Source organism: Juglans microcarpa x Juglans regia, chromosome 7D (assembly GCF_004785595.1).
Source record: "Juglans microcarpa x Juglans regia isolate MS1-56 chromosome 7D, Jm3101_v1.0, whole genome shotgun sequence".
NCBI classification, from domain to species: Eukaryota; Viridiplantae; Streptophyta; class Magnoliopsida; order Fagales; family Juglandaceae; genus Juglans; species Juglans microcarpa x Juglans regia.
In genome coordinates, this window is record NC_054606.1 from 1,850,058 (window position 1) to 1,874,584 (window position 24,527).

Below are 24,527 nucleotides of genomic sequence, written 5' to 3' on the forward strand. Positions count from 1 at the left end.
TTGATTCCACAATCCTAGTACTGTGAGATGGACAATAAAATTTGTAACCTTTAGACCTTTCAACATATCCAATGAAATATCCACTAATAGTCATTGGGTCTAGTTTCTTCTCTTGTGGATTATAAATTCTCACCTCAGACGGGCATCCCAAACGCTCATATATCGCAAACTCGGTTTTCAACATTTCTATAATTCAAATGGCGTTTTAGGAACAACCTTGGTTGGAACTCGGTTTAATATATACACTGTCGTCTTAAGTGTTTCAGCCCACAAGGATTTAGGAAGATTGAAGCTGCTAAGCATACTCCGCACCATGTCCAATAATGTTTGGTTTCTTCTTTCTGCTACACCATTCTGGTCCGATGAACCAAGCATGGTGTATTGGGCAACAATCTCATGCTCTTGAAGAAACTTTGCAAATGGCCCAGGTGTTTGTCTATCCTCTGTGTATCTACCATAATATTCACCACCTCTATCTGATCTCACGATCTTAATTTGCTTACCGTATTGTTTCTCTACTTCAGCCTTAAAAATCTTAAAGGCATCTAATGCTTCGTTCTTGTTATGAACCATGTAGAGATACATCTATCGTGAGTAATCATCTATAAAAAAAATTAAGTATTTCTGACCATGTGAGTCCATGTTTGGACTACATATATCAGTATGTATGATTTCTAATATGTCTGAACTCCTATTAGCACCTTTATTTGACTTGTTAGTCTGCTTTCCCTTTATGCAGTCCACACAAGTCTCAAAATCAGTAAAATCCAGAGTATTAAGTATCACTTCATTTACTAATCTTTTAATTCTATCTACGGATATATGACCTAATCTCCGGTGCCATAATTTAGAGGAACTCTCATTAATAACACATCTTTTAGTGCCAGTGTGAACATGCATTGAATCATAAGTGGCATTGTTTTACAAATTAATGCAGTAAAAAGACATGAAATTAAATGTTATGCATAATATTATAGTTTTGATTGTGCAATATTTATGCTTATATTATGAGAATATTTGTGCATAATAATAACATGTTAGTATTAGTTAAATTTATGTAATTCATAATATTAAGCTAGTCTTATGCAATTTAATGTCTAGTGATCCATATAATTTTAATTAATTAGAGAATAGCCACAACATCTTTAATTAAATAAAATTATATATTATGATTGATTAGGATCACAAAAAGAATATTAGACATTAATTGTAATTAATTATACTTAATATAATAAATTTTATCCCACAGGAATTTTTGTTATAGTTATATTATTAATTAGGATAAAATATCAAGTTATTCATAACTTACCCCCAGGAATTATGAATTTAGTAAATGATTTGATAGTTTTATCATAAAGTTTAATCTAAGATAGAATATATATCAAATTATAATCATAATATACCCTTAGCATTATGAATTAAGTAAATACTTTGATAAAATTCTATCATAAAGAATGATTGAATCTACTTGAATTAAAATTTTAATCCATAGGTAATTTTATGTCATTAGATTCAATTTTTAAGCATGATTTATATTGGTAAAGCATGAAATTTTTTTATTTAGGCCTCGGTTTTAACATAAGCATGTAATCTATAATTTTATGCAGTTGCTCTGATATTCGTTATGATATTCTGAACTTAAGGGAGATAACTATAAGATTTGGAAGGAGAGAATTCTTCTTCATTTAGGATAGATGGACATAAATTATGCTATTAGGAAAGACGAACCACCAGCAATCACTGATACCAGCACTGCAGCGAACATCATGCTTTATGAACAATAGGAGCGATCTAATCGCATCAGCATGATGTTCATTAAGACTAGAATTTATGCTGTATTCTTGGTTTTGTCAATCAGTATGAAAAGGTCTGAGACTTGCTAAAAGCCATTGATGAACAATTTGTCACTTCAGACAAGGCACTAGCAAACACCTTAATCATGAAGTTCTCATCTCTGAGGCTCACCAGTGTGAGGTGTGCGTGAGCACATCATGCAAATGAGGGACAATGTGACTCAATTAAAAAAACTCGAAGTTGAAATGTCGGAGTCCTTTTTGGTGCACTATATCCTAAACACCCTCCCGCATCAATATGGACCCTTCAAAATCTCATACAACACACATAAAGATAAATGGTCAATTAATAAACTCATGACCATGTGTGTTCAAGAGGAAGGGAGACTAATGATGGAACAGGGTGAAAGTGCAATGCTGACAACGCGTGGAAATGGCAAATCTCAAGCTAATCAGAAAGGGAAAGGCAAAATACCTCTCTAAGATGGTATTAAGAAAGATTTCAGGTGTTTCTTTTGTAAAAAGAAGGGACACATGAAGAAGGAATGTGCCAAATTTCAAAAATGGCTTGTAGACAAAGGTAATCCAACCTCACTTGTTTGTTATGAATCTAATATGGTTAATATCAATATTAACACATAGTAGATTGATTCTGGATCAACAATCCACATTTCAAATTCCTTGCAGGGTTTGGAAAACCTAAGGAAGCCAGTGGGAAGTGAGCAAAGCATCTTATCAGGAAACAAGATGAGCTCGCATGTGGAAATTATAAGAACTTACTATTTAATTTTATCTAGTGGTTTTGTTTTAAAATTGGAAAAGACATTTTATGTTTCAAGTTTCTCTAGAAACTTGATTTCAGTTATTGATGTTCCTTACGGTTTCGCTACACTCTCTCACTAATATTTGGCACTTCCAAACTCTATTCACTCTATTTAGATGGTGTAAGACTGAAGAGGATTGAGTGAATGAGTTTGGGGACCAAACATAGTATTTATAGCCGAAGCTTCCATCAAGCTTTGGTGGCTACATGTCGCATGTGTTCAGATTATCATGGGGCAGTTCCAACGTTCTACGAACGTGATGAATAATGCAGAGTGGACCACTTCAAGGGCTCCTAAACTTAAGGAAGCTAGAGACTCGTTCTCACGAACGGCCTCCGTGAGATACGGTCAACACGTAGAACTTTTAGTTACTGAAGAACTTGTGGACATACCATCTCGCCTGTATCTTTAGTTTTTTTTTTTTTATTATTATTATTTTAAACCACATTCTAAGTTTAAACTTAATGCCTAGATATTGTACCCACATCCACACCCGAGAATAGACGGGTAGTGCCATAGTGGCATCTGGTTATTGGACCTAGTAAAATCTAGGTCGATAACCTCTCAGGTGAATCGGTTACCCAGATTTTAGATCAGACCAAAAAAAATCCGGCCGGCATGAAGATTCCCATATAGTTTATCCATTAAAACGTCAAAATATGAAAAATGGTTTCTACAGGAAAACTGGGTTTCATTAGATACATAAAAAGCAACTAGAGAAACTGTTGTGTTAATAAGTTCTATGCACCTATGGGGAGAGAACTCTTCTTCCTCTTCCTCTTTTTTGCCTTCATCTTATAACAAGGTAAATTGGGATAGTGTTTTTAGTAGAGCTGGCTGGGTTGGGTAGAAGATGGTTCCTTTGTATCTTACGTGGAGTATTTGGCAGAAAGGAAATCCTTTAGTAATAAGGAGCGCACCTCGGAGGAAATCTGAAAAATTTTTGTGTTCTCTTTACTTCAATGATTTTATGTTATTGTGCTTAATGGAGGGTCTCCTAATGATTTTTTTTGTTTTCCTTCTGTTTTTAAAATGTAATTAAGTGCTTTTTTTGTATATATCATGCATGAGTTTCGCCTATTTTATTAGATAAATAAAAGTGTCTTTCTTACTTATCAAAAGAAAAAAGGCAAACTGAAATTCTATGTAAATATAGGTTTCAATGTTTTTTTTTTTTTTAGATAGTTTCAACGTTCAAGTACGTAAATCCATGTCTTATATACGATTCGTTTTTATTTATATATCATAATTCCTCCGCCTTTGATCATTGGGTTTAAAATCCAGCATCAGCAATAGTTGCCACTCAATTTCTTGTAATACTGGCAAGTGTAAATCTACATTACCACTGAAAATAAATAATGTAAATAATGGTGTGCGCTTTGCGTTATGTTTATAGCATAAGCATTGATTTCCAGGCCATGTATTCAGAAAGCGAAGTTTTAAATAACGGATCTGTACTGCCTAGTCCGAGCTTGTTCTCATTGTAATGATACACATAATCGTAAAATACGCAAACGTCGTACAATTGCTTTGAAAAAGAATAAGATTTATTATTAAAAAATTATTATTTTTTATATAAGTTTCATATTTATTCTTTTTTTTCAAAATGATTGCACGACACTTACACTGCAACTAACATTTCTCATAATAATAATAATAACAACGATGGCCCTGTGTCTTTCTCACTTTGGTACACAACACAAATTGACTGCAGAATCCACAAATCAAGCAGTTTTTCTCACTTCTATCTAATATTGGATCTGCATTAGTGTCTGTGTGTGGTGTGTGGGTGTGCAAGCTCCCCATGTAGTAGCTACAATTCTTAAGACCAGTGTCATGAACACGGAATATTTTGGAAAGTCTTTGTTTTCTACCCATGACAATCCAAAATGATTTTCATTTTCCATCATCATGCATGATAACAATCCTTACCCATGAGCCTTTTCATGATAGATTCATCCTTTGAGAAGACTTCCCTGTAAATGCTTGGCAGTATCCTTCAAATCATAGTAAGCTAGCTTTTGAGGCACAATTACTTTGAGCAGCAATATAAAATTCTCACAGGTACAAAAATAATGTCATTTGTGCATGTAAGTAATGTAGTGGACAAATTCAGCATGAATTGGATATTTCCCTACCACAGGGTGTCAAACAGAATGAAGGTAAGAAGAAAACATCATCCTAGCTTACTACGAAGTGCACAAGATAGGCCAAGAATCATAAGGAAGCAGTCTCGTATAATAGCGGATTGCTGACCACTACCCAACCACAGCCAACAAGTCACTCGACTTGCAGAAGCAGTGCTTAGCATCCGTTCCCAAGTCAACCTGAAATAGCACCAACATAATTTTTCTTCAACTGATTATGAAGCGGGTGATGATGACGATAATATTAATAATAATTTCTGATTGGTAGATAACCACACATTCACATGTTAAAACAGTGAAACTCAATCAATCCATTTTCATGGGTCGCCAAAAGAGCATTAATTAAGGACAATATACAGTAAACTCCACAGGACTGAGATAGTGTTTGAATTTTTATTTTTTTATCGCTACAAATGTTTGAGTTTTTATTATGCCCACGCCATCAATTGGCCTAATTTTTCAACCGAGGTACAGAGTCCATGCAGCAATTTAACATTAACATCATTTCAGCAATGGAATATTCTTCACATAGCTTACCACAGTGCCACCACTGAGATTAAATACATAGCAGGTTTTTATCCAACAAAAAACACTATTGTGATTAAATGGTCATGAGAAAAATGACTGCTAGTCATGCGCATTATATTCTCAGAAATTTTCAGGCTAGGCCAAAAGACTTCCTGGATTGTTATTAAAAATATTTACCCCCTGATAAAAGATGACCCAAATTATCTGATCACAATCACATCTTTCCCCTTATTCTGAAAATTCCTATGATTGTTAGTCTCAGTAAGCTTGAAGCCACTAATAAAATGAATAAAGCTATTAAAAAACACTCTAAGAATATCATCAGTAAATGCACGAAATATGTAGACAAGTAAACCTAAACCTAATATTATTAGCAGTAGAACAGACTTCCAATTTAACACGAAACGTATGATGACCAAGTTTTTATTACATCACAATCATGGGAAATATTACATGAGGAGTTTTTCCCAAGGTATACAAAGGCTCCTATTACCAAGGGCTACATGTTAACTTCATAATAACTTATAAAAAATAAAAAATGATAACTTCATAATAAAGTAAGGCTCACCTCATATGCATTTATGTCTGAGAAGAGAACCTGCCACAAAATAAGCATTCACTTCAGTTAGATGTGCAGCAAGCAACTAGAGATTTCTTGGAAACAATACCATTAAGCATGAGAAAGAGTTCATTCATCAGAAAGTTAATGGTCACGCAGCATCAACATGGTTTCGGTGACAGCCACTCACTTCAAAAATTACCAAAACCGTACATATTCTGATTGCTTACCTTCTTTCCAGCCCCCACTTCCCCAACTTCCGCACCAACAGAGAGAATCTGAAACAAATATCACAATATCACATAGCAAGTCAAAATATCCAGAGGACCAGAGAAACAATTTTTTACACGGAAAACGAGAAATTCGTGTTTTCACAAGACAGCAAGAGCTGGCATTTGGCATACTTCTCCCATAAGATACCGCTCAAATTTAACAGCTGATTTGGGCAGCAAGACTCCACCAGCTGATTTCTGTGGCATAAACAATTTATTCATTAGCATGACATGCAAAGGAATATGCAACTGCAACTCTTGTATATTTATATGCAACCACTACTTATAAAGCACCCAAATGCAGCCGATCTACGTGCAGTGCCTATACAAGTATCCTGGTAAGAATGTAAACTTTATTTGCTTTTTCATATAAATCCTGGGTAGAATGACTGTTCAACACCAAGATTTTTATTTTCAATCTTTCCTTTTCTCCACAGAAAGAACACCAGCTCATACTAGACTAATGACCAAGAGATCATTCGGTCCATATCAACTTTTGCTAGAGATGTTCATATCTCATATCTTGGAAGGTTGGAAAGGAACATACATGGTTTAATGCAGACTACGTTAAGTTAGATCAATGAGTTCCAAATAATAAAGTACTTAGGGGCCACTTCGAGCAGCTTCTGGAAGCACTAGAAAGCACCTTTTCGTGCATTCGCCAACACACACAAAAAGTTCCTGAGAGAAAAAACAGACTTGCCCCAATTGCTAGAACTATCTATCAAATCAAACGTTGCTCAAAATCGCAATTTTGCCATCATACCATGTGACAAGCGTGAAAATGGATTTTTTGCACAACACAAGCAACGAAAGACATCATACCTCAGGCAGCTCCTCAAGACGAATAAGCACTCTATCAGCTTGTGGAACCACCTGCAACACAAAATGGCATTTAGTGTAAAACTTAAAAACCTCAATAACAACTGCGATATACAAAATCAGATAGGTTTATGCCAAAAAAACCGTAAATTTAGGAAAGAAAACATAAATATTTCAGTGCAGGAATTTGGCAATAACTGCTGCAAAACCAAAAAAAAAAAAAAAAAACCTTTAGAGATTGAAAAACAGAAACAATGAGAACAAAAATACCTTGGTGGGCTCCCATTTCTTGGAAATGGCGTTGACTCTGAGAGAATTTCTGCGCAGACCTATTGATGACCCAGACACAAAGCAGTCAAACAATTCGAAAAAGAAAAATTAAAAATGAAACATCTAAGAAAAATTGAAAAACAGGAGTGGAAGATATGTCTGAAACGGGCTTAGCGTAGCACCTAATGTTTTCTGGTCAGATAGAGAGGGCGCGCTGGGTTTGTATATAAAGGGTTTAGGTAATGTAAGGAAAGTAGACGCCATGGATAAAATACTCAAGAGAGAAACAGAAATGGAGGCAGGTGGCTGGCAGCTTTGAACCCCTGAAGCGAGTGTGCCCTTTAAAGCCTTAAAATCGCGCACGTGTGGGCTTCAGTTCACGTGTGAGGTCTAACAGTTATAGCTTATAAGTTAACTAATTGCTAGATTTTCATTTCTTTTTAGCCATTTTCATTAGTTTTTAATGTTGTTCCTATCAAAAAGAAAAGAAAAAAAATGTTGTTAAAAATAATTTTACAAATTTAATAAAAAACTGACTTTAAACCTCCAACTCCCCTGGCTATCGGACTGTGCTTATCAATGCTCAGCATTATTACTTCTTTCCATTGCTTGTATTTTTGCTCATGAAAATGCTCATTTATGGTAGTTGTACACACACAATCAGTGAAAGCTGGGCTTGCAGATTTCTACGTTTTGAAATCAGCTCCATTTCTCAAGGAAAAGAAATCCCAAAACACAACACACAAACGGCTACTTGACCACCACTCCCATCTCTTGTCCCCAACCACTTCAATCAATATCAGTAGTCACTCATTCAATTTCCTCCCTACACTTTCCTAGGAAAAAAATTCACCCTGTTTTCCTTTCCCACAGCACAACATTTTACCTTACTTTTTCAAACTTGGCTGTCCTCGTTTTACTTTCCAGTCTCCCTCAGATTCCCTGTAAAGCAAAACCCGTATGAGTTCACATTTGATGATAATGGTGAAGAAACTCTTTCAATATGAGTACATTTTTCTGTATCCTCTGCTGCTAGTGCTGTTGTGACTGCCAAGAGGCAAGAACCATGGGACTGTAATCACCCATTCTATTCTTTTTAATGGTTTTGAAATTCGATTTAAAGCTTCTATCTGCCTCCGGCGTTATTATTTTGGCTTTTGTTCCCCTTTTTGGCAAGTTTAATTATTCGTGTCATCGTTTGTATTTTCTCCATCTGTGGTTTTTGCATATGCCAAACTTTGGTGCTTTTGTATAATGCAACTGGATATTTACATAGATTCAGTTACTTTTCCAATGCAATTAGCGTGCTTGAGAATTTGGCCTGAAACGATGGTGGATAATTGGAACAGATTTCGTTCCCCAAACAATTTATTGGATTTTCCTGGTACCATAGCAAGATAAGTTTAATGTCATATTAAGAGAAAATGACTAGGATCCTTCATTTCTAATGGCTACTTAGAAGGAGTAATCATAAGAGTACATAGAGAACCCAAGGGGTTGGTCCAAGTGGTGAAGGCATTACTCTTGGGGTATCACTCCCTTAAGGTTCAAGGTTCAACATTTTATGAGTACAAACAATTCTTTGGGGCCATACTCTAAGTGAAAAGCCAGTGATTTAACCAGTTTCATGTAGGAAAACCTTCGAGGGTGCGGCGCACGGGACTGAGATTTACTCTGCAAGGATGGGTCCTATGACCCTGCCTTGGAGAGATTCCCCGACATCAAAAACAAAAAGAGAGTACATAGAGATCACAGGAGGTAAATTCCATGAAAAGCTTAGACTGCTCTAGATAGACCACATTGCCTTTCGATGTCTTGCCTTTAAAGGCCCTCTGATTAACTTCTACTTCTTTACACTCCCTGGCATGACCAAAAAAAAAGAAAATGAAAGCTTGACCTTAATAAATTACCTTCAACAACCACAACTCCTTTAGATTTGGAGAAGAGACACGGTTGTTTTCCTTGTGTTCAAAAGATCAGTATATGGTGTGTTACGAGGAGTTTTGGCATGAATTGGAGTTCTGGCATGGTTTGGCCTTCAACGTAGCCAAAGAGTTTGTTTCTTGGGGTCCCATTATTTTTAGTTGCTACTATCATTAGGTCTATCTTTGTAATCCTAATAAAGAGCTTTAGCTGCTCTTAATTCAGTGGTTATCTGTTGTTAGGATTTCCATCGTATCAGATTGAATATGACTTAAATTAATGAACTAAGGATGCAAGTTTTTATTCCGAAACTTTGTTTGCAAGAGGTCAACTTTGATAACCAAAAGTAATTTTGTCGCAATAGTGAATCAAAGGAAGAGGGATCCCTCGTCCTTTTCAATTGATCGCACTGGAATTCATGACAATTGGGATCACCACTACTGTTTCTATTTCTGAGAGATTAAACTATCCACTTTTAGCAGTAGGATGACTGACCCCTTTGGACATCAAATTGGATTGCATGATTTCTAACATAGGTTGTTAAATGATGTTTATTATGCAGGAAATCCTGCAACCGAGCTTGTGGACATCATCAACAAGAATCGAACTGCACAAAAACTTTCGCACCTAAACGACAGCCCTGGTCTCGGGTGCATGACCTTGCAGTATACATCTTGAATTATGCAAGGAGAACTGCACGAGCAACAACACTGTAGACTGTGAACCTTCAGAATATAACTTCACCGAAGTTTTTGCTCCCAATTGCGGAGTAGAGCTACCCACTTTTAGCACCATAATCGGCCACATTGTGGGTTGTCAATAGAAGTATCTTGAGCCATTGCTGGTCTTTCCCCATGTTCTAGTTAAAGACAAGAAATCTCTATCTCTACTGAGAAATAAATCACATGCTCAAGTGGGAGTGGGCATGGTTAGGTTCCATAAAAAGTCCTCCTTTTGGTGTGTTCTATTCAGCAGCGGACAGACAAATTCTACGTTTGTGCTTGAAGATCATGGCATAGGGATCAAGCAAAAGAAAGGGTGCTACAGTGGAAGCAGTCTTCCATGCAACGGGGCTCAGAAGATGAGCATTGCTGTGTTTTTTAGCATCATATCCCTGACCTTGCCACATATTTTTCTGCTACAACAGTGGTAACAGTTTATTTGTCTCCGAACATCATTACACATATAATACGATTTGAAGTTGCGGTTCACTTCCATGCATGGACTTGGATGAATGCTTCCAATAATATCCAAAGAAGCATTTCCATCCAATCCATCCTCTCCCCCACCCAAAAGAAAATATTTCAGAAGGAAAACATATGAACATGGAGACATCATACACCAACAATGATGGGTTGAGCATGGGCTGAAGTTTTGGGTATCTCCAGCCCAATCTTTTATACTCCTGGAAGGGATAAAATATAACAGGCTCATGGTGTTTCTTAAGCCCAACTTAAGGTTTGAAGACTCATTAGGAGGGAAGAATAAGAAGAAAGAGGGAATGGACAAAAAGTTGAGAAAGGTGTCAGGGTGTCAAGAGAAAAAGAGGAGAGTAGACATAAAGGAATGGTAAAGTGACATAAGTAAAGGGAGAGGGGACGTAAAGCAGGGGACAGAAGATAAAAAGTGGAAAACCAGACTACTTCAGAGACTTTTGGCCATGCTTCTTCGAGACTTCATCTTCTCTAATCTCACTACAAAGACTCCAACGAGAGAATGAAAATCAGAGGATAGAACTCAGATCTCCATTGTACAGTGAGGACAAGAAACCATGAGAGATTGTAAATAAATATATTATAGTGAATTCTCCTCTCCTCGACCCCGTAGACGTAGGCTTAGTGCCAAACCACGTAAATATGTGTATCTCTCTATTTATTTTATTTATATTTATTTACTATTTACCGTCATGAATATACGCACGGCCACCGTACAGCCGTACCGAACCACCACCGGGAGTTCCACACAATACTAATCGAAGCCCAAAACAACCTTAGCTAGGTCGAAAATAGATCTTTATCTCCTTCCAAACTATTGCGCTAATTTTAAGCGTTAACACCCCTAATAGATCAATCGTTATAGCAATAATAATGTTAATTATCATCGACAAGGAAAACCGAAAGGACATTATGGTAAGAAAGTATTAAGCGACAAAAGGGGAAGGAAAACACAAGAATTGACTTATTAAAAAGTACACTAATCAAATTTAGAATCTTTGAAAGGCATTAATTCAGCAACTTTCTCCTAACAACTTCAGCAAGCTAGGAATCCCGAAAAGAAAGAGCCACTACCCATAAATTTCTCCTGTCCCGGTGAATAATAGTCAACACTATCAATTCAGCAATTTAGTTTTTATTCTTCTGTGTTAGACTTTGCAAAGCCTGCTGACATAAATGTTATAATTCAACTTTTTTAAGAAAATCTGAATCTTTTTAGATCAAATTATTGATTAACTTTACCATATCTTCATTCAAATCAAATAAAATGGTCAACCGATGGACAAAGACAGCGAGAGGCTATACATTAAAATTTAAAATGGTTGGTGATGGATCATAAATGAGTGCAGCAAAAAGACACCGTACGTGATCAACTACCAGACCGTGAAGCATCAAAATTCAATTCAATTCACTCATAAAATTAAAATCTATATTAGGAAACTATTTTGTTTTTCTCAAGTCATAGGCCTCGTTTCTTTTCGTAATTAATCTCAATTTATCTCAATTAATTATTATACTTTTTTTAAATTTTTATATAAAATAAAATAAATAATTTAATTTTTAAAAATTTTAAAATAAAAATAATATTAAAAAAATATATTCTAATAATATTTTATTTAATTTTTAATTTTAATCTCAATTTATCTAATTTTGTAAATCCAATCACAACCGTTAGCCTTGCCCAAAAATAGAAACGAACACCGTCCAAATTTTTCCGAAGGAAAATCCAAAAAATATTCTTTATGAGAAAAATGACAAGCCCGTAATGTCAGCGACAAAATAAAAGTTCCCTTCTAGCCCTATTCCCACTCAAGTTTTTGCCATATCCTCTCCAAAGTTAAAATTGTTTGCATTTTCTCAAACAGTCAATGGAGTGGATATTGCAAAAAAAATAACAGAGTGGGATTTTAACTATTTAAAATTTCGTAATTTTCAGAAAATTCATTATTGTCCTAAGAAGATTTCCTATTTACAATCATACCCCTGATAGCCATCGGAACATCTCGCTTATCTCTTCGCCGACTCGGTTTGCTTCGAGGTCACAATCTCCGATCCCGGTGATCTCGCTCCGGCGACTGCTCCCAGAGAAAAACCTTCCGGAGCTCCGAAATGACAACGCGCGGGATGACAGTGAGAATGAAAGCCTATCAATATACTCCTTCAGCCAACTTCTTCCAGCCGCTATCTCGGAAGCTAGAGTTGACTCCATGTCCGGATGAACCGGTAAAGCTCCGCTTTCCTCCTTGTCCGACAAGCTCCTCCGGTGCGCGTGGCTCAGACTGATCTCGGAGTCATCCTCCACGAGGTATTCGAACGATCCGATGGAATAGGACCTCCGCGTATCGCCGGTGTCCGAAGCGGCTCGACGGTGGCTCACGTTTCCGATCTCCAGCCTAAAACTCTCTCCTGCTGCGGTGGTTGCACCGTTAGACGAAGCGAGCGAGGCCTTCATGAGGTCCGACTCCGAAGCGAAAATGGAAGACCGGCATAGCGGACAAGTCTGGTTGGAGCCGAGCCAGGTGTCGACGCATTGTGAGTGGAAGGCGTGACAACAAAGAGGGAGAAGACGGAGCTGGTCGTTCGGCTCGAATTTGGACAAGCAAATGGCGCAGTCGGCAGAGGAGGTGGAGGAGGACCGGCGAGTGATGGAGGAGAAGTGGAAGAGAGGGAGAGTTCGAACGAATGAGTTCTTAGGATTCTCAGGAGAGACGCGGCGAGCAGAGATGAACTCAGCGTCGGTGCTGGTGGTAGTGGAGATCGTGGACGTGGAGGTAGAGAAGCGGCGGATGCAACGCCGGTTTAGGTGGCGCAGGAGGAGACAGAGGGAGACGGAGGCGATGATGGTGACAACGAGAATAAAGATGATAACAAGTACGCTAGGTTTCATGGATGACGACGAATGTGGCGAGGCAGAGGTAGCGGTGGAGTCTGTGACTGTGCCTCCGAGGACGTTCAGCCATGGAGGCGGCGGAGAAGAAGAAGAAGAAGAAAACGACATCGTAGAGAAAATAAAATCTTAAAGAGAGAGAGAGAGAGAGAGAAATGGCGCGTAGGATGGTTTATAAATGTTGTCCGAGCAATACTGAAATATCAGGGACAGGACAGTGTGCAAGTGTGTGCAAACGGGACAATGTGAGAGGCAAGTGAGGTGAGTTTTTTTATAATTTTTTATTTTTTTGATAGGTTATAACAGCGCTTTTAATGATTAAATTTTATTAAGAAAATATTTATTTTTTTATAAACATGCAACTAAAATATTTTTAAAATTACTTACGATAATTTTACATTATCTATCGTAATTTGATTAACAAAATCTAGCCTTAAGGAGTAGCTCAATTGATCCGTTTCGTCCTAAGTTTGCTATCCAATAATCACTAGTTTGAGTCACCTTAGTACCACTAGAAATTTACCTGGTCATTAATTTTATGATCCTGTGAGATTAATCGAGGTACGCGTAAACTGATCTGGACACCCTCGATTATAAAAAAAAAAAAAAAAGATTTATTAACAAAAACTTTAATTTATTGTTTTTTTAAAAAAGTGGATTTTAAGTTTCTTTTTTTTTTTTTTTTTAAGTGCTTAAAGCATTGTTTATAAATTTACCAAGTATACAATTTTTTCTTTAAAAAAAAAAATTTGGACTGTTAAAACCACTTTTAAAACTTCTAAATTCAAATCCAAAAAAGTATGAGAAAATTTCATTTCCTTTCGAAAATGGGGTATATTTATTTCCTATATTTCTTCCGGTTTTAAAGTAATATAATTCGGAAATAAATTTTAATGTATAAAGAAAGAAGATGGGTGGTTCGAGATGGGTGAACCGAAACTCATTGAATGGGGGTGGGTTCGGTTGTCTACAATTTTCCTTGAATTTTATATGGGTGGTGGTGTGGAGCTCTGAAATCTGAGTAGATCCAGTGCGGTGGATACAAATAGTAAATGCGAGTGCCGCTGCCTCTGCCTCTGCCCGGCGCATTCATTCCATTCACAGAGAGAGAGAGAGAGAGAGAGATGGAGGCTATAAACTAATAAAAGAGTGACACCCATGGCTTAGGTACCGTTTGGTTATTGTGTGGGCCATTTGAGTTCCTTCATTTCATCCTTTGTCGACGACTGGGACTCTTGGAGGGTTTAGTTTGATTGGAATTGGATAACATTAGTTTATGAGAAATATTATTTACATTTTAAAAAACTAATAATAAATACGTTATTTACAAGAAAATAATAATCTTTCAATGATAAAGTTTTTTTTAAAAAGAAATGTGTGATACTTGTACAATTCATAACTGTATTTAGCGAACTCGTAATTTATTTATCTGTTTTTCTTCGCATCAAAACTTGAAATATTTTTATGCCTCAAAATAATATTTTGTGATTTGAAAATGAAGATTATTAACAATTTCATCCACCTCCAATGACCATAATTCCTTTAGATTTGGGGATTTTAAAAAGTAGTTGTACCATTTTTGATTTTATATTCTCAACCAATTTCACTTAATAAGGTAAATAAAAAACACAAAAATAAAATAAAATAAAATAAGCATTCTGTTCTAGTTGTGTAGAACCTCGTTAAAGTTTTGATTTGAAAATTTACAGTATTTTTCCGCTAGAACCAACATAAATGCTTATGGTAGTAAAAGGTTTAGATTTTATTTTATTTTTTTAAAAAATAGATACAAAATATTTCCCATTGTATAATATCACACAATGCGCATTCCATACTATAAGGTCGGATAAAGTATTTGAATGTAGTAAATGAAATCCCCACATTATTTGAGACGAATGGATTATTATATTTTATAAAAATTATAATAAGTCTAATTATAACATTGACTTAACTTTTTTAAATTATTAAAAATTATATTTGCATTCTTAAGATATGCAAGCTCTATACAGTTTTCCCTTTTAAAAAAATTGAATAAATTTGAAACCACGTCAAGAAATATCTTTTTAATAGTGTACAATATTTTTTTAAAAAAAAATGAATGCGCGGAGGTTTGCACATTTTAAAATTATATCTAACATTACTCTTAATTATAAGTCTACTAGCGACTAAAATTTTGTCTGGATTGTTACGAGTGAACAGTTAATATTGTGTCTTTTTCAACATTAAGACTAAGGTATTATACAAATTGAATTCAAATGAATGGTATCCCAATTAATCTTTCTAAGGAAAAATGTCTCATTTTGGTTGTGTTTTGATAAACGGAGCCGTAAATATGGTTGGTATTATTAGTTGTTTAATTAGTTCACCTACTGCGTGAAGTTCTGCTATACGGAAGAAGAAGCAAAATAGAACATGTACATAGGAGAAACATAGTACGTACAAGAATAAGAGAGGCAGATCCAAGGCTATATTATTATTATTATTATTATTATTATTATTATTATATATGTAAGGAATTTATAGCAAAACCAAGAAAAGAAGCCGGCTCCATTATTCCATAATAATAATAATAGTACAATAAAGGCATGTCACTCTCATTATGGAATTAATTAGTGTTACCACATAGCAGCATGATCATATCATAATCCCCTTTCATTATACTAATATCATCATCATCATCATTACATTATTACTTAGTATATATCTTATCTTAAATGTTGTACTCACGTCACATGCTATCTCTCTCTCTCTCAGCTCCCTTTGTGTGTGGGTTGGCAGTTGGCACTTGTCATTGAGATTGCTTTCTTGACAATCTTGGTATGTTTCAAAGAGAATATAGAATCATTGTGTCCGAGAAAATTGCATTGCTTTTTGGATCTGCAGCTGGGTTCTTCTTGCTGTCTTTGAACAATAGTTTTGGCTATAACTTGCCAGGCTAATTTTAATGGAATATGATAAAAAATTTTATAAAAATAAATTTATAATCTGACCTGATTTGATGTGGTGCATTAAATTATAAAATTATTTTTATTGTAAAATAAATATAACATATTATAAGAAGTCACATCAGTTTATAAATTTATTTTTAAAGAATCTTTTTGTGGTTAATACTTATCGATACTCGAGCAATTTTTCTTTCATATATATTCAATATGTTTGTATTGTCCTTTTAATTTTTTTGCCCCCTACTGATTTATGGCATCGCCTTCCTAGATCTTCAGATCTTCAAGAAGGGAAAAAAAGGTTTTCAAAGGTTTACATGTTTTTTCACTTAAGTAATGATGATTATAGCAAAATCACTAAATAATAACATATGATTGGAGATGCAATATTGAATTAAAGTGAATTTGAGCTTAGTTGTTTAAAGAGCCGAATTTCTCTTTTTTGTCTCCAGTCCGCTTCTCTCTACCCAAACAGCCAATGATCACAATCTCGCCGCCTAGGGGGGTTGGAGCTTTGGCTCCTCCCTCCCTCCGCTCAACTAGCTATCGTCAGCACTGTCTATAGGTTTTTTTCTAGTTTTTTTTTTCAAGCTTTCCGGTGATAGCACCTATATACTTTGATTTGCTGCTTTTCGATCTTCCACGGCTACCACGCGCCCCACCATCGAACTCCTCAACAGCCAATTTGTCGGACAGTAGGAGAATATTGTCCAAAAGAGTGGTGCGTTTGTCTCACATGCGGCTTACAGTGCGCATGAGATCCACGTGCCGCCATGCCAGGAGGAGTCATATGTCGCCATGCGCAGCACCACCAGGGTCAGCGGCTTCGGGTCTTTCACATTCGAGTGTTCTTATTTTTTCTAGTGTGACACGTGATCTGCACGTGCCACCATAGCCGATGGTGATCTTACGCCTATGTATCGATTTATCTACAGATTGATATTCCCCCGTGTTACTGTTTTCCGTAACCATTGATCAAGATAAAATGTGGTGATAGTCTTCCTCAACTGAACCAGATTAGTAAAATGCAGCACACTACTTTCAACTGCAACTTTTAGTTATAATTTTTTAGTCTGTTTATCAGATAATGTAACCGCTTTTACGCAGCATTCCCTTTGCGGAATATGGATTAGAATAAATCTTTTAATTCGATAACCCGCTTTTTTTATTTTTATTTGTTAGTGTTGCTTTTGCTTGTCTTGAGACGATTGTTGGAGACTTTTACCTCATAGAATCTTGTATCTTTTTAACCACTTAGATTAATCTATGATTTTATTGAGAACGAGAAAAAAAAAAAAGGGTGAATTTGAGCTTTGGAGTACATCCTTGTCTGGAAAAACAATCAATGATGTACGACAAAGACAAATCATGAGAACCAGAAAGAAAACGCAGTAATATAATTATAAGCCTTACTGCAAGATATATGCATCCAAGGGTTCACACCCAATTCATTATCTTTCAAAGGTAAATAACATACGGTTCTGGACAACGGCAGTGCAGTGCAGGTATTCAATGCGTTCTTCAGAACTAACGAGTTATCCAGAGTATTTTTCGCCATTTATGCTCATGTTGGTAACTTTATTGATGTAAACCGAAATGATATGATGAATGTCATCAACTTGTTAAAGAAGATCATCATCGTGCTTTAATCCCTTTAGAGCTGAAAATCAACCCATAAGAAAGAAACAACACGATATTTGCCCGGTTCGTTTTTCTGCAGTAAAGATGTACCAAAAGACTTCGTTCAAGATCAGCACAAACTTCAGAGAGAGAGAGAGAGATGGGTGTAATTGAATCAGGTGAGCTGAATCCACTGGAACAACCAAGTCATTAGACTTGGGATTGACATACTCCATCTAAGGTGGAGATGGGCCCTCTGATCGAGACATGGTTACTGAAAAGGGTTTTTTTATTTGTTGATGAATTTTAGAGTGTTTTTAGCTTTAAAATACTTGACAAAACATGTATAATATTAGAAAGTTGAAAACTGAAGGTACACTATTAATTTTAAAAATGGCTGCCGGCTCTGTCCAGTGTCCTCAGTGTTTGCTTCCTTTGGACTCTTGGCATGCTTTGGAAAGCTGTGATGTTGGTCTTTTTTATTAATGTGAATCAAAAAAGCTATTCTCTTTGATTTTTCTGTAAACATTAATGGTACAGGGGAAGCACATATACAACAAGCAGGACAAAGATCCCCAGAGACAAAACACTCTTTCATCATTTCATGTGTCGTTTGGTTGACTCCCTTAGCAGTTCATTGTTACGATTCATATACTAAATTAAATTTTAATACATGTAGCTCAATTAGAAAAAAAAAAAGAAGGCAGTAGGCACGCCAATGCAATCATGGTACCCTTTAATATTAAAGTAACCCATATGGCTTGTTTAACGGATATAGTTGTTCCCAAGATTTAAAAGCAAACCTGCATTGTGAATTGCAAAAGCTGGTTCGTTCTTGTTTAATCAATCCAATGCGAATGAGAAGATCATTTAATTTATCTTTTAAATATGAAGTTAACAAAGAAAAATATAAAAATTTATTTTACAAACTTATGTAAGATGATGTGGTACTAAATTGTAATTAAAAGTATTACAACCATAAAGAAATCTCATAAAAATAAATTCACAGACTAGTGTGGCTTCATGTAGTACATTAAATCTATTTTACAATAAAATTAACTTTATAATATAATGTATCACATCAAGATACATCACTTTGTACATTTACTTTTATGTAATCTATTTTAGGCTAAAACATTTCTCAATTGTAATTTCCACTATTTTTGTTTGATTGATGGGCCATGTTCTTGTATAAATAGTAGGAAGGTTGAACTGGGCCTAAAAGAGGAAGTAGACTTATTAAAAATGTGGTTCGGATGTAGGTTGGTAAAGACATTTGGATTATGGGCAACATCTTCCGCACAAATAGGCTGGACCATAAGAGCCCACTTGCAGGCCCTACCAAAACTCTGTGCGACACTGTCACTGACCAACCTTCCCCTATATTCTCCCCTGCATTTGCTCGAGGTACCCAATCAGCAGGACCCGAACCATCTCCCTCCGATCCTGCGAGAGCCGAGCGACCCCAACAATTTCACACCATGTTCCGCCGAGCCAGTTGCCTCTTGGCCCGATCATTATTTCTCTCCTCCTCTAGGTCCTGGGTTCGACCATTCTCGACCGATCTCCCTGCGGCTCCGACCGCGGACTCCACCTTCGTGGAGGCCTGGAAGAAAGTGGTACCAAACATAGAACCCCCCAAGACCCCTATCGCCTTCGTGAAACCTCGCCCCCCCACTCCCTCCTCCATCCCTTCCAAGCTCACCGTCAACTTCGTGCTCCCGTATGCCTCCGAGCTGTCCACCAAAGAGGTCAGTCTCGCCCAGATTCTTCTTCCCGAGTCTCTTTTATTATAGGGTAAATCTCTGCGCTTTTGGTTTATTTTGATGTGAATTTGAGTGGGTTTCGTTTTATTTTTTATTTCGAGGTCGAGTAGTACGCCTTTTGCGTCAGTTTGATGGATTGCTTTTTTGGATTTTTTTTTTTCTGTGATTCCAAATTGGTTTTTGCATTAATTTAATTCGAATGTTGAATATCAAACTTGTTGTTGTCCTTAAAATACGAGGCTTTGGGTCAGTAAATCTAACAATGCGATCCTTGTGAAAGTATGGATATTCAGAAAGTGGGAATAGGTTACTTGTGGGTTTTTTTTTGGATTATAAAGAGTCCTCAGTCTTTTTCTTCCTTGCAAGTCACCATTCTTCAAGTTTTACCCGGGAGACAAAAATGAGAAATGATATTTGAGTCATTGAGTGTACAAGCATCTTACAATTCCTTTGAAAAAAAGTAAGTAAATATAGATTTACATGAAAAAGAACTAATTTTTTAATAGTAGACCTCACTCTTTTTCAAAATGATTGCATGGAGCTATGCATTTACGACTGTATCTATCGTTACTCGACTTAAATATTCTATTTTTCGCGTTCCTTTGAAGAAGGTTAATAATCCACAAACTATTCTGATACAAAACTTCCTCTCATTCCCCCTTATCATTAAGTAAATTTGCTTAAGTATGTTGTTTCTATAATTTGGTACCGATCAGAGGATCACACACACATAGACATACACATATAATTTTTTTTGTTATTGGCACTGGATGTCAGGGAACAAAATCTAGACTAATCCCAGGGGTGCACAGGCCTTCGGCAATAAGTTTTCCACAAGTACACCTCGGATAATTCAAGGTAAAATTCCCACAATCTGATGGTCCCTAGAAATTGTTTGCACCCAAGAGGATTTGAACCTTAGACCTGGAGGGAGCATACCACCAAGACCGAGGCTTTTACCACTTGAGCCAACCCCTAGGGGTTACACATATAATTTGTTCGGACATATAGCTGATCCTCGTTATATTGTCACTTGAAAAAAACTATTGAATCTTGGTAGCACTACTTCTAGCATATTAGCTTGGCTTAGGATTTTTCATATTATCTAGGTAACTCTAAGCGAGCGAGGGGGAATACCTTAAAACCAGACATTATTCTTTTTATAAGTACATTATATGTATACATTATTCATGTTAGAAAGATGTAGTTTTCCTACTTATCGAAAAAGAAAAAATATTCTTTCCAATTCATAAGACGGTCATCGTGTCCACCCTTTTTTTTATGAAAGGAATGTTGATAACAGTTATAGTGCAATTTAATTTCCTTGGACCTTAATATCCGTGGTAGTTCTTTGCAAATTATGAAGATGAAAGGAGAATTTGCTTGAAAAATGTAACCCGTGAGCTCAAATGACCACTCTTCCCCTATAAGGATGGAGTGGAAGGTTAGGCCATGAGTTCAACACCCATGGGGTGTGTGTATAACCTGCCAATCAAAAGAATAAAAAGCTGAAGAAGTTTGCTTGAAAGATGTAGGACTTAATAAGGGAATAATCATGTTTTTCAGGTTCTTGGTGTTTGTGTCTTTACAGGTTGACATGGTCATAATACCAGCAACAACGGGGCAAATGGGTGTTCTTCCCGGACATGTTGCAACAATTGCAGAGTTGAAACCCGGAGTCCTGTCAGTGCATGAAGGGAATGAAGTGACCAAGTATTTCATCAGCAGTGGCTTTGCTTTCATCCATGCAAACTCATATGCAGATGTTGTTGCCATCGAGGCTGTGCCTATTGATCAAATTGACCCAACTCTTGTCCAGAAGGGGCTCGCAGAGTTCACACAGAAGCTGAGCTCAGCCTCAACTGACTTGGAGAAAGCTGAAGCTCAAATTGGAGTTGATATGCATAGTGCTCTCAACTCTGCTCTGACAGGTTAATATTATTTGTGTTTGTGCTCCCCTCTTGATCTAGCCACTTTGTCACTTTTTACTTCTTTATGGCTACCCTCAATGACTGATTTTTCTCCTGGAGCCAATATTTCTCCAGACATTTGGTTCTTTTATTTCTGCGTTGAATGTGGGTTTGGTGGAAATAATCTTGAAATGTGAATTCTGGCATTCAGAAAGTTGGAGCAGAACTTCCAAGGAACGAGGATTTTTGCCTCCATTCTTTTATTCTATTCTCCTTTTGATTTAAAGATTAAAATAACCTCCTCTCATCTCTTCTTCCTTGTGTTCTGTTCTGATACTCTTTCATAGACCCTCTTCTTCCAACAACAGGATCCTCCTCATGTCTAATGTTCATAAATTATACCATTAAGAGACGTATTAAACTCCCAATAACCATGTTAGCTCACATGGTTAATTGATTAATTGAATTATAAACATGTTAACTGACCTGTTGCCCACAAAACCTTTGAATTATGAACATAACTTAGACTGGAAACTACATCAGAATATGCTTTTGAATTCCAAACTGTATTTTGTTATGATTGACACATTCCTAAACACCTCACATATTATTTTCAGTGCATAATTGTCATGTTATCAAAGCCCATTACAAGTCAATTTTATACTGGAATATGTAAACAAACAGACAAACAAAAGGATGGATATTTGTAGCTCGCATAAAGTTCAGCTGTTTTTGTCGTTGGCAGATGATTTGTAGAATCGACGTAATTAATGATTGATCATATACTACAACAGCAAATAATGATAGAGATTATTAAGACGTAAGTTAGAAAAAAATTCCCCCTTCACCATAAAAAAAAAAAAAAAAAGAAGCAAGAGTTTATCCGAGATTTTTTTACAAAATGAAACAAACGAACTTGTAAAAATGATTAGAGAGCGTGAACAGCTTAGAGAGCTATTACGACCGAAAAATTGCTGATTCATTCAATTGAAAGATTGAAACCCCTCTCTATAAATAAATAATCATAAAAAAAAAACGCAAGAGAAGTAGGGATAGTTGGACCACTAGTTGAGGGGAAGGCAAACCACTGCTGTTAGTCCCACCCCAATCCCTGCAACGGGTGGCTGGCTCCCTCTTTGAAACGAGGGCCAACCACACTATGCAGGGCTGTTCTGTGACCCACCTTCATAAGATGACGATAACTATGATGGTATGTGATAATTCGTAAAGACACCCGTTGAAATGGCTTGATCGGTCTCGTGATCATTAAGGCCATGTTTAGATGCTGAAATGATGTCAATAATATATAAATAGTAGAAAAATAATAATAAACCTTTTGTCTACACTAGCCAAATATAGTCTAAAGTTTCGTTTGGATATAAAAATAATTTTATCTTATTATTATAATTTTTTTAAATTTATACACAATATAATAAATAATTTAATTTTTTTAAATTTTAAAATAATAATAATAATATTAAAAAATAATATTTTATTTAATTTTTAATTTTTATTTAAAATCATCTCGACTCATTTTATTGATTTAACGTCAAACAAAAAATAATAGAGGACGTCGACCTATCAGGACAATAATGGGATGGGCCAATAAACCCAAACATCTTTTCAAGTGGTTGGTCATCTTCTCACACAATGGTTTTAAACAAGTTCTAATTTGGTAACTTAAAAAAAAAAAAAAAAAAAAAAAAAAAAAAAAAAAAAAAAGGAGAAGCGTATCTTTCTTAGAAAAAAATCCCTCCTAAGTTCTCTTTTGGTCATTTTTTGAGAAGCTCAAGTTTCAACTATCTTTATTAAAATTAGAAGTAATAGATTGTATAACAGCGAAATCGTGATGATATCTAAAAGGGATCCCAAAAGAATTTAATTGATCTTGAGCACATGTCCAAATTAAATTTCTTTGATTAAATAAATGCTTAAAAATGATTTATTTATTTTTTTTTAAAAAATAGATATTTCTCCATTGACTCACTTTTAGTAAAATAACCAGGAAGCATCTCATTATTACTAATAATAATTTAAAAAGACAATAATTTCACATTACATTATTGACTTGTTTTTAAGCTCACATGAGCTTTGTGAATTATGAAGCCCATCACAGCCTTCGTACCGTGGAGCAATCTCCACCGTCGATGCCACTTACCTAAGATAGCGTGCCAGCTCCAAGAAATATAGAACTGGGAAATTGTGTCGCTTTTGTTTTGCTTCGTTTAAACGGGTGCCACGTTGCACGTGCAATAATTGTGTGCGTGCTGCGCTGGTGCAAAAACGAAGGGTGCACGTGTGACGGGCACTGAGAAGAGGGCGTTAGGACTTAGCCGTTAGACGGGTTGACAGGGGTGACCGGGCGACACGGGCAGTGGCTGTGGGGCCGGCAGACAAGGACCTAGTGGGCCCACTAGGAAATAAGAGCCAGCACGGCCGTGCGTCACGTAGGTCCCAGTTTGTTTGTTTTTCCGAGGATGTGGGTCCCGGACCAACTCAGCTCCAAGGTTGGCGTTTTTATATGATTTCTCTCTCTCTCTTTTTTTTTTGTTTGTTTGTTCTGTTTTGTTTCTTTTTCCATTGGGTGGTGGGGTTTGCGGGGCCCACGGTTCACTATTCACCCAGTTGGGGAAAACGACGTCTTAGAGCGGTCCATGTGGAGTCTAGAGAGATCATGAGGTGTGACGTGAGGGGACCATTTTGCCACCCCCTCCCTATGATTTTCATTAACTCAAATTATTGGCATAGATGTTTTCATGATTTATATATCCCGCCACCCAATTTTTCCCTAATCGCCCGTTATTCTCTCTATTTATAAATCAGCACATATAGTATTAATATGTACTTTAGGTGAGACTCATTTCTATTATTTAAATTTTTGAATTTTAATTTTTTAAATACGACATGCTAGATATGTGAATTTTTTAAAAAATTTATAAAGAATAACAAGTTGTTTTTTTAGAGAATACAATAACTCATTCATTAAGTCCACATTTGCCAATAAATCCTCGAAACAAATAATTAGTTCTGAAACAAAATTATTAAAAAAT

At 36.1% G+C, this 24,527-nt stretch overlaps 3 protein-coding genes and 1 pseudogene across 3 annotated transcripts; 2 read left to right on the forward strand and 2 right to left on the reverse strand.

Moving 5' to 3' along the window:
• Positions 1-4,663: 4,663 nt before the first annotated feature.
• LOC121238060 (10 kDa chaperonin 1, chloroplastic-like) lies at positions 4,664-7,560 on the reverse strand. Its single transcript, XM_041134918.1, has 7 exons — positions 7,398-7,560; positions 7,216-7,274; positions 6,949-6,999; positions 6,256-6,321; positions 6,082-6,129; positions 5,861-5,890; positions 4,664-4,944 (listed from the first exon to the last, which is right to left on the reverse strand). The coding sequence occupies exons 1-7, from the start codon at positions 7,477-7,479 to the stop codon at positions 4,876-4,878; spliced, it is 405 nt and encodes a 134-aa protein (XP_040990852.1). The 5' UTR covers positions 7,480-7,560; the 3' UTR covers positions 4,664-4,875.
• Positions 7,561-8,897: 1,337 nt separating this feature from the next.
• On the forward strand, positions 8,898-10,934 carry LOC121239426 (annotated as a pseudogene).
• Positions 10,935-12,074: 1,140 nt separating this feature from the next.
• LOC121239705 (E3 ubiquitin-protein ligase ATL4-like) lies at positions 12,075-13,536 on the reverse strand. The gene is made up of 2 exons (XM_041137004.1): positions 12,274-13,536; positions 12,075-12,242 (listed from the first exon to the last, which is right to left on the reverse strand). Exon 1 carries the CDS (start codon positions 13,348-13,350, stop codon positions 12,328-12,330), a length of 1,023 nt encoding a protein of 340 aa, XP_040992938.1. The 5' UTR covers positions 13,351-13,536; the 3' UTR covers positions 12,075-12,242; positions 12,274-12,327.
• A 5,533-nt stretch (positions 13,537-19,069) lies between these two features.
• On the forward strand, positions 19,070-21,628 carry LOC121239706 (ATP synthase subunit delta', mitochondrial-like). The gene is made up of 2 exons (XM_041137005.1): positions 19,070-19,552; positions 21,159-21,628. The coding sequence occupies exons 1-2, from the start codon at positions 19,085-19,087 to the stop codon at positions 21,501-21,503; spliced, it is 813 nt and encodes a 270-aa protein (XP_040992939.1). The 5' UTR covers positions 19,070-19,084; the 3' UTR covers positions 21,504-21,628.
• The last annotated feature ends 2,899 nt before the right edge of the window (positions 21,629-24,527 follow it).